Source organism: Tenebrio molitor, chromosome 1, assembly GCF_963966145.1.
Source record: "Tenebrio molitor chromosome 1, icTenMoli1.1, whole genome shotgun sequence".
In the NCBI taxonomy this organism is placed as follows: domain Eukaryota; kingdom Metazoa; phylum Arthropoda; class Insecta; order Coleoptera; family Tenebrionidae; genus Tenebrio; species Tenebrio molitor.
Genome location: NC_091046.1, coordinates 20,024,704 through 20,037,748, shown reverse-complemented (window position 1 = coordinate 20,037,748; position 13,045 = coordinate 20,024,704). Strand labels below are relative to the sequence as shown.

The following is a 13,045-nucleotide window of genomic DNA, read 5'->3' as shown; positions in this document are numbered from 1 at the left end:
GAGAAGACTTGCACTACCAACTGCATCAGTGTTGCCAATCCACTATTTTCCTTCAATCATTTATAGTCACCCGGTACTATCGCGGCCATCCAAAGGTGAACGTTTTTTTTTATAGTTTGATTTTTACTTTAAATCATTGGCGTCCTAAAATGTCAAAGTTTGACACTAGCGATAAAAAAATTATTGAAACTATTTTTTTTAAATGCCACATCTCACTCCGATGCAGACAGCTAGTGCTATTGCAAAGCTAGAAGAAAATTGGTCGTTGGCTGCTGTGGCGAGAGAATTACATTGCAGTCAGACTTGCATCTTCAATATAAAGAGGGGTTGGCAAAAAAACAGGCTTGAGAGGCCAATGCCAATAGGTGTTGGAAAGGTTTCTTTACTAAAGTTTACTTTCACTTTAATAATGTATCAATTACTTCTCAGTCTCATTTTTAGTAAAAATTATTTACTACAACTTTTTATTATTAAAATAGTAACGCCTGCTGCACGAACGCCAATGAATACAGCCTGATTTAATCTAACGAAAAATACGGAAATTTTCGCAAGCTATCGTTCACTTTTGGATGGCCGCGATTGTACATTCATTTTTCAAAAATAGAAAATATTGGCAAGAATCAGAATACTGCAGCGGAAATACTTGCAGAAATTGAAAAAGCGACTTCAGAGTCATTACCGAGAAAATCGAAGGAAGCCAACGAAAATTTGCAAACTTTATTAATGGAAAGAAAAAAAGAAGTGTAACATCAGTGATAACCGAAGAGCTCCTATCGGCGTAATTCAATGTCAGTAAAAAGTACCTATGTATCTTCATCGTCTCTATGTTAAAGGCAACTTTGAAAGTGCACCGAAACTTCTGATGAGACTACAGTTCCATCTACTATTGCAGTTAATCTGTCTTCGCCAATGAAACAAAAAAAAGACCGATAATATTTTCTTTTTTGAAGTGAAACTTTTTATGGGAGGGTCTTGAAATTCTGATCGGCAACCTTTTTGTGTGACGAAAAGTGGTGGGGATAAACACTATTGGGTCGAGTGGGAGCAGTGTCTCTGTCTTTGTCACACTCACGGCATTTATCGATAATGTCGTCTCTTTGATTTGGAGGCTTAAAAATAAACAATGAGTTACGCATTCGATATTGTTTAGTGTTATCCTTGTTTATAATTTATTTTCTTCATTAAAATATACAATTTTGTTGTGAATATGCTATTTAAAAGTGATTGATGAATAATTACAATGTTTCCCTGTAATACAAAAGTTTCACTTCTATCGTGCGTCTTTACGACACATTCTGTTTTTTTAAAAGGAAACAACGCCAATGTTTTGTCTGTTACTGTGAATATTAATGTAAATCTTAAGTAGATAGATCTAAATAAAGTTATTCTGACTTTAGCGCTATAGTGTCTTATTACTTATAAGACACTAGTGTCTTATAATATATGACATTAGTGTTTTATTAATCCCATAAGACGTCTCAAAACAGTAGAATTATGATCTCATAATGTATCGGTTGTGGATAAAAATAGTTATTTAGATTACAAGCTGAGAACATTTATTTTTATGTGCGAGGTGTTTTTAAATGGCCGAGGCGAAGCTTAAGCGTAGCCGAGGTTATTTAAAATTCAGAGCACGTGAAAGAGCTTTCGCAGTGTGTAATGTATTAAACTTTTCATTCTCCCATCGACATTTAATAAAATATTCAGTGATTATAATAAAATTACTATCAGCTAGCTTGTAGTTAACGTTACTTTAGTAACAATACAAAATTATTTTCCACGATTCCACGATTTCTTGATTGCTCTAAAGTGGAAACTTCATATGAAACGTAAATTTGAATTTGGAAGTTGAAACCTATGGAAGAAGATTTGATGTGAAACATAAAAGAGAAATTTTCGAATATGTTTTATTGGTTTAAAATTATTATACGTACATTACAAGAGAAATAACACGTGTATTACCTTCAATAATATTGAAATAAAAATATTATTTAAACCAAAAATTATTTCTTACCTATATCCAAAGCTCTGTCATGGCTTAGTTCCTAGTACAGGGTTATTCTAAATGATTGTAGTCGAAGTAGGCCTGAAAACCGAATGTAAAATTTATGGTTGCCGCTCCGCATAAAAAAAACATCAAAAGGATGTGAATAAGTGAGTATACACGGGAGTTAAATTGGGTGCAAAACAACTCAATATTTCTAAATTCAATCGGTAATTTAACCAAAATAAATAAAATTCTCAACACCGCACTTTTCATCTAAAAAATGACAGTGACAGCGGCAAAACTGACAGTTCACATGAAAGCGGCAAAAATGTAATAACACGGGCATGGCCTACTTCGACTACAGTCATTTAGAATAACCCTGTATAATTCAATGATAAAATATGACGACTCAAAAAAAGCACATTCGTACTTATAATCAACGGAAAAATATACAATATTAACAACCAAAAAAGAGATAAAGGGCAGCTACATTTTTGAAAATGTATAAATTATCACTTGTCAATTTTATTTAAGAAAAGGTTTTTGCTCGAAAATACAAATTATTCATAACAGAATCCTGTTGTCGAAATGGAAACGAAGAAAATGGTGAATGGATTTATCATACACAATACGTCATACGTCATACGTTTTGAAAAGTTTTGTTTTCCATGGCAGCCCCTTATCTCTTTTTTTTGCTGATCAATGATCACATTGTATGTAGGATAAAAGGTAAAAATGTATTGATTGACTGATCAGACGAAATATCGAATTTCTCTCTCAAATGAAATATTCTTTATCATAAGGGAGCCAACATTTCATAAATATTGCCAACATGTTTTTGAAAAGTGTATTTTGTCATAAGTATTTCTAATCTACTCACTGAATTTTTTTTCTTTTTGTAACCACTTTAAAATATCAATCAAAGAACCAAATACGTATGTATGGCCTTCCATATTGTTATACATATGTACAAAATACACAGTGCGGACGCAAATAGACCCGCTCCCATTCTTATCTTATCTAGTTTACTAGTTTTTGACGTAAAACTGACAAAACATCTGCGAAGATACCACTGAGGGCTGTCTGTCAGCTGTGAAATTTTAAATAATAAGGGAAATCATGTGATACATCTTTGCCGATTCACGCTTTAGTTGTACTGTCGCGAGCAAAAAATTCTGGTCGTCAATGTCATTTCAAAATTTGGTTAGATTGTCATAAATTAAAAAAAATTCCCTGCCTAATTATGCCCATGTCAACAAAGTGTCAAAAAAATGAGAAAAAAATGACGATTAATGTCATACAACATGATGATAGGTTACGATATTTACAACCGTTTTACAATGGAGCATTTTCCATTATGCCAAAACATCATTTTGACGACCAGTTTTTTTTGCTCGCGACAGTACGTCAAAAAATAACAAACTCGATACAATTTGAATTAGTTTTTGTCTGATGTCTCTAATTTGCCTGATTGGAAAGTTTCAAGTATGCGAAATTGGGCATATTTCTAAATAAACTCATTAGATTGGTATCAAAATCATGAGCCTTGAGTTTTCACTGTGGCGAACACTTCTCAGAAAAAAAAATATAATAAGAAGTTATACTAGACGAAGGAAAAAAATTATTTCCAAACGTACTGGACTGGAATGAAAATCAATAAGCCTGGAGTCTTTACCAGGGCAAACATATTTTTGTGAAAAGAAAATTTCAAATCGGTGCATTTTTGCAATATAGTGAAATTTTTTTAATAAACAATTGTCAGTGTCAAAATGAAGTAAAAAACCATACTGTACCACCCTAAAATTTGGACATATGGACCAGCTGTATAACAATTTGACACCAAATCATGGTTAAGGTTATGTTCACTTCACTTCCCGTACCTTTCTTCCGTGAATTCATTTTCAAAACAAATTTAATGAGAAATCAGGAGAAACCTTTTCGAATTTGAAATAAACGCTCGCTCGTTAGGGCGCAGGCTCAGTTACATAAAAAAATGTTGACACTCAATGTGACCAATCGTATTATCATGAAAATCACAGTTTGGCTCATACCAACAAGACAACGTTTTGACAATTGTTTATTAAAAAAATTCAACTATAGGTAGTTGTAAACGAATATTTTGTTTCATTTTTCTACGTTTTAGTGATAATCTGATCTCATCTCGCACACGACTATTTGATCCCAACACCGTACTTCCACTTCTTCTGCGGTTTTTCTTTTGGATACTTAAGCGTGATTAAAAAATATGTCTAATTTTGACAGAAACCTATGAAATCTCACACTATACATCTCACTTCTGGCTCCGAACACAGAATCAAATATTGAAAGGTTCAGTTTTAGGAAATATTTTTCATATTAAAAATGTTCCTTCTAAATATTTACATAAACAATTATCTGTATTCGATTCTAGATAATGAAATCTAACGTTCTACAGGAATTTTCCTGAAAACTTGCCACAAATCGTATATAAATCCCTGCAGATACCACGAAGTGTACACAAAGCCTGTTTTATCCGCTGTGGTATGTACGTCATTTATACATTTTTTTGTGCAACCGTACGCGAAACGAGCACTTTGCGACCTAAAACAGGCCACGAAATCCAATTTCGCGGCCGTTGCTTTTAACGACGGCTGTTAAAGTAAATGTCAGTTTAATATTTGATACAAATCAGAGTTGCCATGTAAGACTGGCGTTTAAATTTTTCGGGTATGAAATTAGAAACTGCAGAATTTATAACACGTACGTACGTACTCTGGAGGAATACCTACACGAAACTGAAACATCACTTTCACTACAATTCTCTTCCGACATTTTTACGATTATTTACAAGATTAATGGTTTTATTTATGTCATTTACATAGCGACGTGTAAGCAGAATTTATATGTATTTATTGACAGTGAAGTAAATCTTGCTTGTTGGTTTTATAACATTATAACATTTATTACAAATTTTCGATTGCACAAAAAATGTTATGTACACCTTGGCCGCGAAATCCTTTAACATCCTCGAGATTGTCTTGTCTCGGCCGCAAGTGGCCTCGGCGACAATTTTTCTCTTAGTACGTTAAAGAATGATTTCGCGGCCTTGATATACAATAGTAATTTATTATACGAGTTTTATAAGACACCATTTTGTCGCACGCGTTTTTTAGAGCACGAGGAGCGCAGCGACGAGTGCTATAAAGTAAACAAGTGCGACAAAATGGCTTATAAAACGAGTATAATACAATATTTTTTCTATTTTGCCCCCTACATTTAAAAAAAGTTCAAAACATAATGCTAGGAAAATTATATTTGTCAAATATGAGGGTTGGTAACGCTGGTAAATAGACGAACAATTGTAAGGTTTGAATTTAAAGTGTCGTGAAATGCAGTGATCACATAGCAAGAACACACTATGGGTCACTGCCAACATTAAAAATTTAAGTAAATGTTCTTGAAACGCGTATCGAAAAGAGCTCCCTTTCGAAACCCGTTTGAGTGTTATACTGACTATGTTATAGGTGCAAAATAGAAAAATAACCATTATAGTCTTTATTTAGGGATAATAACAGAAGAATAATTTTTTGACGTTATTTTAAAGTACACAACAAACACAAGTGTATTTTAGAAGTTCGACATCATTAAAAAATCTTTTGGCCATTATTATCACTAAACTAAATCAAAGAACCAGAAAAATAAGTCGATCTAGGGTATTTACTTTGTGATAACTCACTTAAAAATAATTTTAGGCAGACACATTAATTTGTTAATATCTACTACTCCCAAACTGTAAAGATTGATAAAAATTAAAGATCTTGTTTTATTTTATTTTTTTCATAAATTATGATTAATTGGCTAAACTGAACATCGAGAAATAAAATTTAGCAAACAAACAATGTTGCACAATACACTAAACTTATTATTTTGAAAGTTTTCACCAATTGCCTGTCCTGATAATAATAGATTTTTATCAAAAGTCGAATTAATAAATACGCATGCCTGTAGGCAGATAAGATTATTTTCAATTTATTTAATGCAATATGCCTTTGTTGTAATAAGCTTTGTCTAGCGCTGTGAGACTTTTAAAACGACCAAGTCCAACCGAGCTTTGCGTTTCAGTGCGAATCATTCCCAGCCTAGGAAAATAAACGAAACAGAAATGTCTGTAGAAGAAGACGCATCACGAATTGTCCGGGAGGCCAGAAAAACCAGCACCCATCTGAGCCCAGATTACGAGATTAAGCACCGAGAGGAAATTACCATTGGTAAGTAGTTACACACGAATATTATTACATTACATACATCATACATGAAATCTCTACATTCTATCGTAATTTACTAAAATAGAAGTCGCACTTATGTGTCACAGAGATTGTAGGTACTCGGTCCTCCGGTAGCTCAAAAAATATCACGCTTTCTCGTGCGATAAGCTTGCACCAATCACTCGTTAATTTAATTTAGATTTAGAACAAAGTCGATCAGATTTGAGTTCTATAAACAATTAAATAGCGACAATAACCTTGCAGTTAAACAAAACAACGACGAACTAGAGAAATTTGTTGAACGAGAAGAGTTCCTTCTTACCAAATTCGAGTATCCGAGAAACGGAAAGGAGCCCGGATTGGTGCTAATTTTCAATCAAGAGTGGTTCGAAAAAATAAATTATCGACTAGGGAGCAGAAGAGATGTTAATGAACTTATCACGTGTATGAGTCGCATAGGTTTCAATATTCATGAGAATCACATCTTCACAAACTACACGAAGGGCGACATTTTGGACTCAATTAAAAAAAGTAATATATGCATGTTCGAACTTGCACGATAATAAGCACTTTTTGTAGTCGCTCAATCGGATCTTTCGCAAGTAAATAGTCTAATAGTGTTTTTCTTAACCCATGGAGACGAGCTCAACAGGCTGCATGCATCCGATGCAATTGTGGCCACCCACGAACTTTGGGAAGTGTTTGATAAGTGCGAAGATTTAAAGAACAAACCAAAAATGTTCGTCTTTCAGGTGGGACACCACAAACTAGAATTTTGCAAATCTACTTTTATTTCTTTCTAGGCCTGCAAAGGCAAGAACTACTCTACTATTTCCAAACACACCAACAAAACTATACAACTAGTTCCTGATGCAACTTTCAATACGAATCATATTGGACCTGATATGCTGATAGTTTACTCTACTACAGAAGGTAAATTGTACTTTTATTTATTTTGGCATATTTACAAACTGATAGGATTTGTAAAATTTCGCAAAAATCGCTAGACCTTCAGATATAAATAAAACGTGATGCAGCCACTAAAGGTGTAAGAGTGATAGATATCAATATTTACGTCATTTCTATAGATGGTTTGGAATTTCCAGATCATTCGCGTGCAATATTCGTTACTAAGTTGCGTTGCACTATGCACAACCACCATAGATAAGAATTTATTGTGCCATGATAAATTTGGGAGCGTACTTAACTATTGCGATAAATTGGATTTTATTTTAATGAATCCGTTTTCCAGGAAACGTATCGTTCAGACACACAAAAACGGGAAGTTGGTTCATACAGGAGCTGTGCAAGAACTTTTCTGCTTACGGACGAAGAGACGACGTCATTTCTTTGATCACTAGAACGACGAAATGTTTATGCAGAAACTACTACCATAACGATCAAGACGCGATTAAAAAGCAAATGCCCGTTTTCGTGTCAACCTTGAAGAAGAAGTTTTATCTGAACAGGAGCAAGGATAGAAACATTTTGATCAAGCTTATAGAAAATCAGGAAGCTATGCAAGAAAGCATCGATGAGTTACATCAGAAGGTGAATGAATTGTTGCAAGATAAGGAAAAGCGGAATAAGTAACTGTAAAAGGCGAAAATGTGAATGTCAATATGAAATAAATAATTATACATTTTTTTTTTTTTTTTGAGTCCGGCCCTGGCCTGTGTTATGATAAGAAGTGAATATCGAAATTGCACGATTAAACAGAAAATAAGTGAATATCAATCCAAAAAAAGACTGGAGACAATCCAGGAAGGAAGTTGGGTATAAAATACAGAAATTTTGGTGCCTATATAGAGTGACAGATATAAATCAACATTTGTCGAAATATTATTAAGGTTAGCTGATAGTGCAAAGTCCGAGAAGTCGATTCGCTGTGCTGCTATCTCGCGCCACGTAGATAGACAACCCAAAATACTGTATTATCACACATGGACGTTACGGAACAAGAAAGGAAGAAGAAAGGAAATAAAAGAGACAAGCCGGCACACGACTCGCCAACAAACGAAGAACGAGTATTCCAAAGGAGTAAAGTAATAGATCGTACGCCGACTAAAACAGAGATAAACAGACAACAACAGAACACGAAGATGGAAGAAATCAAAACGATGATTCAACAACTGAGTCAAGACTTTAAGGAGGAGATGACCAAATTCAAAAGGGAGATTAAAGAGGACATCCAGGAAATAAAAGATGATATAAATATTTTGAAAACGGAAGCGAGACAAAATAGGAAAAAGGTAGAAGATTTAAATGGGTAGATTTGTAAAGTGGAAAGAGAATGGACCAGAGAAAAAAATGAAATGAATAAAAAATTAGCAGAAACCGAAGATAAAATTGAAAGGATGGAGAAGACTAGGATCCGCAATAACATAATAGTCACTGGAATAGAAATAAACACGAAAGAAAGTAAGCAATTAAAAGAGGCTGTTGCTCGCATACTAAATGAAGAACTAAATGTAAAAGCTGGCGTGAATAAGGCCTACAGAATTGGGGTCAAAAAATATGTAGTAGAACTCACAGACTGGGAAAGTAAAATCCAAATACTAAAAACAAAAAAGGTACTGAAAGGAAAAGACATGTACATTGAATCGGAGCTGACTAGAGAGGAGATGGCAATACAAAAGCAAATCAGGGATATAGCCCGAGAAGAACGGAAAAAGGGCGCTGCAGCCAAAGTGAGATACCAAAAGGCTGAAATAAATGGACAGATTATGGAATGGGACAAAAAGAACCACAAACTCGTTTCAAAAAACTAAGAGAACTCCCAGATGGATTCGATATGATAACGACCCGGCTACGTAAAAGGTATAGAAAAGGAAAAGTAACAAGAAAAACTGAAAACACACATACGGAAGAAAACTTAATAGATACAGGTCAGGAAGACTCTCGGGTGCAGAAGAGTGATTACCTCCTCACCTTAAACCAGCAAATCAATGAAACCGAAACAAAGCTAAAACACAGGAAGCATAAGGTAATTCTAGTAGCGACGTGGAACGTAAGAACCCTGTACCAGGCTGGAAAACTCAGGCAAGCTCTACATGAGATGGAAAACTATGGGGTGGAAATAATGGGAATAAGCGAGCCAAGATGGAAAGGTGTGGGTGAAATTTCAGTGGACAGATACAAGATAATATATTCAGGCCAAGACGAGACAACTGGGGAACATATGAATGGAGTTGCAATAATTCTGAATAACAAAGTTCGAGACTCACTGATATCTTGGGAACCAGTTAATGATAGAATTATCACAGCGAGGATAAATATGAAAAATAACAATTTTACAGTTGTACAGTGTTATGCCCCTACAAATGTTGCCGATATTGAAGATAAAGAGGTCTTTTATAGCACACTGAATCGCACAATGGGATCTATTCCTAAAGAAGATATCGTCCTGCTGATGGATGACTTTAATGCTAAAGTTGGTACAGACAACAATGGACTAGAAGATATAATGGGCAAAAATGGTATAGGAGAAAAAAATGAGAATGGTGAAATGATGGTGGAGCTCTGTGGACTGCATCAGCTCAAGATTGGAGGAACACTATTTAAACATAAAAACTGTCATAAAATAACTTGGGTATCTCCCGATAAGAAAGTCCAAAACCAAATTGATCACATATGCATAAGTGAAGCTTGGTGTAATAACCTACTTGATACACGTAATAAAAGGGGTGCTGATATTGAAACAGATCACTACTTAGTAGTTGCAAAAATTAGAGCTGAGCTACAAGTCATGAAGAAGAAATATAAACCTAGAGTGACGAAGATTTTTGATATACAAAAATTAAAGAAAGAGAAGTTCAAAGAGAGATTTATAGACATGTTGAGGGAGAAAGAGGCATCCATAGACTATGACAACAAAGGAATACAAGATGTTTGGCAGCATTGCAAGGACGCATTCTTGGAAACTAGCAAGCAAGTACTCAGGTATAAATCAAGCAAGAAAAGAAAATGGATGAGCCAAGACACTTGGAATAAAATTAAAGAGAGAAGAGAATTAAAGAAAAGAGGACTATCAGCAAAAACGAGAGAGAACTACGACCAGATACAAAAAGAATATTCAAAAGTGGCAGCTGATATTAAAAAGAAGATAAAAAGAGACAAGAGAGCACACATGGAGAGCATAGCACAAGAAGCACAAAAGGCAGCTGAGAGGGGAGACACAAGAACACTATTTAATAATGTCCGAAGAATAAGTGGAACCAAAAGATCACAAAAATTAATTAAGGATAAAAATGGTAAAGTTTTAACTACAACCGAAGAACAATTACAAAGGTGGACAGAATATTTTAAAGAAACTTTGAACATGGCGAGAACTAATAGAGACGCTCTAACAACAGCGAAACAACCAGAGCTGCAAATAAATACAGAACCACCAACTATTGAGGAATTAAAGGAAGCAATACAAAGCTGTAAGAATGGAAAGGCACCAGGGATTGACCAAATCAGAAGTGAAATGCTTAAAGTCGACACAGACACCACTGCAAAAATGTTGTTACCACTGTTTAGAAGAGTATGGATAGAGGAAGTATTCCCTGACGAATGGAAGACCGGAGTGGTTGTAAAACTACCAAAGAAAGGTGATTTAAAACTCTGCAGCAGTTGGAGAGGTATAACACTACTCAGCATTGTTAGCAAGACCTTCAACAAGATAATATTAAATAGAATAGTAAAATTATTAGATAAAGAATTACGGAAAGAACAGAGTGGTTTCAGGTCGGGAAAAGCATGTAGACATATGATTGTTTCGTTGAGGATAATAGTAGAACAATCGATGGAGTATCAATCTCCCCTATACCTTCTCTTTGTAGACTATGAAAGGGCCTTCGATTCCATAGACCGAAAATGTATGTGGGCAGCACTTACGAATAAAGGCCTTCCCCAGAAGTTTGTCAATCTTATTAAAGAGGGATATAATGGCTACAAATGTAGGATATTGCATGAGGGTACACTATCCGAAGAGTTCGAGACCAGTACAGGGGTCCGCCAGGGCTGCATCCTTTCGCCACTTTTGTTTTTAGTGGTTATTGACGAAGTCCTAAAAACAACAGTCCAAGATAAGAAAAGGGGATTAATGTGGACCTTTGAGGAGAACCTAGAAGATCTCGATTTTGCCGACGACATATGCCTACTCTCCCAGAATGGGAAACAACTACAAGAAAAAATTGATCACCTAAGTAGAACGTCTGAAAAAGCGGGTCTAAAAATTAATAAAATCAAGACGAAGATCATGCGCTTGAACACAAAGGCAGCAACAAGTATAGAAGTAGGCTCTGAAATCATAGAAGAGGTGGAGGATTTCACATATCTTGGAAGTATAATATCAGGGGAGGAAGGAGTCCTGAAGGATGTAACTTCACGTGTTTCAAAAGCACGTAGTGTATTTGTAAGACTAAGCAAAATTTGGCGATCCAGCAGTACTACTACAGAAACAAAGCTCAAAATTTTCTCGTCAATGGTGAAACCTGTTCTATTATATGGATGTGAGTCCTGGACAGTGACAGAAGGCATAAGACATAAACTCCAAGTATTCATAAACAGATGCTTAAGAACTATATTGAAAATTTGGTGGCCCCGCACTATAACCAATGAAGAATTATGGATGAAGACCGGACAAGTAGAAATAGCACACGAAATTAGGAAAAGGAAACTGGGATGGATGGGGCACACGTTAAGAAAAGACGACAAAGAGATATGTAAAAGAGCACTCTACTGGAACCCAATAGGGAGAAGGAAGATCGGACGACCAAAAGAAACTTGGAAGAGATCCACGCTGAGGGAGACCAATAAATCTGTGGCAGAGATGGGGTATATTGCGAGAGACAGAAACGAATGGAGAAAATTTGTTTCTTCCCTATGTCCCAGCCGGGAATAAAGGGCTTAATATCGTGTGTTCCACAAAAAACTCACTCGCAGCAAGCCATGACGAAAGTGAAGTATGTCTTAGTACCAGATGTGAAATGAACTACTAAAGTAAATTTATAGGTTATCTGTCACTCACAATATGATGAAAATTTGTAAGTAACAAATGAACTACTTCCAGTGATCCTAAAATCGACATGACCAGTCTATCTATCTCTATAGTCATGGCTTACTGCGAGTGAGTTTTTATTGGAACACACGATATATATATATATATATATAATATATAATATATAATATATAATATATAATATATAATATATAATAATAATATATATATATATTTTTTTTTAAATTATAAATAATTAATGATGACAATTACAATTGTAATAACATTTTAATTAAATTTTTACGTGCTGCCAACTGAAGTTTTATTAATCATCTCGATCTCGATGATTTTTTTTATTTTCGATCGCAGGGTACTATTGCGGGCAAAAAAAGTGGAACATCAACATCATTGTCTTGACTTTTAATGTAAAATAACCCTTTCCTGATTCTAACCTTATTTTGAATTGATTAACGTTGTCATTAAGTATTGTAGGTTCTAGGGAATGATTGTAAGTAAGCACGTAGTGAATATTTATTTAATGCAAAGTCCCAATCAAAATCTACCTTTATCAAAAGAAGAGGGCATTTGGAAAAGGAACATAGGAGTATAAAATACCTAAATTTTTAAACTGTCAGCTGGAATAGTGTCAAAAAAAAATGACAATAAAGCTTGAACCACAGTATACCTTCTAAGCCTTAGAAGGTATACTGTGCTTGAACTACCTACATCGAATTTTTCAAAACTGACAGAAATTTGATGTCCCACTTTTTTTGCCCGCAATAGTACTATGGCGGACAATAAATTTAGGCCGGCATATTTCTGACATTT

The 13,045-nt window shown here is 34.8% G+C and overlaps 2 protein-coding genes across 3 annotated transcripts; both read left to right on the top strand.

Annotated features, from left to right (window-relative positions):
• Positions 1-4,383: 4,383 nt before the first annotated feature.
• LOC138141590 (caspase-6-like) lies at positions 4,384-7,876 on the top strand. Of its 2 annotated transcripts, XM_069062334.1 has the most exons (6): positions 4,384-4,507; positions 6,089-6,234; positions 6,496-6,762; positions 6,811-6,983; positions 7,035-7,164; positions 7,484-7,876. In XM_069062334.1, exons 2-6 carry the CDS (start codon positions 6,129-6,131, stop codon positions 7,822-7,824), a joined length of 1,017 nt encoding a protein of 338 aa, XP_068918435.1. In that variant the 5' UTR covers positions 4,384-4,507; positions 6,089-6,128; the 3' UTR covers positions 7,825-7,876. The 2 variants fall into 2 exon arrangements, with proteins under 2 accessions (XP_068918435.1, XP_068918434.1); XM_069062333.1 differs by lacking the exon at positions 4,384-4,507 and having other exon boundaries at positions 5,992-6,234.
• A 670-nt stretch (positions 7,877-8,546) lies between these two features.
• LOC138122098 (uncharacterized) lies at positions 8,547-9,002 on the top strand. The gene has a single exon (XM_069036228.1). It carries the CDS (start codon positions 8,547-8,549, stop codon positions 9,000-9,002), a length of 456 nt encoding a protein of 151 aa, XP_068892329.1.
• The last annotated feature ends 4,043 nt before the right edge of the window (positions 9,003-13,045 follow it).

What these genes read in the sequence shown, in the direction of transcription:
- LOC138141590 (XM_069062334.1), top strand. Translation starts at nt 6,129, where the DNA reads ATGTCTGTAGAAGAAGACGCATCACGAATTGTCCGGGAGGCCAGAAAA. An exon ending in CCGAGAGGAAATTACCATTG is followed by an intron (nt 6,235 to 6,495) that starts GTAAGTAGTTAC and finishes ATAACCTTGCAG; the next exon opens with TTAAACAAAACAACGACGAA. An exon ending in TTTGGACTCAATTAAAAAAA is followed by an intron (nt 6,763 to 6,810) that starts GTAATATATGCA and finishes CACTTTTTGTAG; the next exon opens with TCGCTCAATCGGATCTTTCG.
- LOC138122098 (XM_069036228.1), top strand. Translation starts at nt 8,547, where the DNA reads ATGAATAAAAAATTAGCAGAAACCGAAGATAAAATTGAAAGGATGGAG.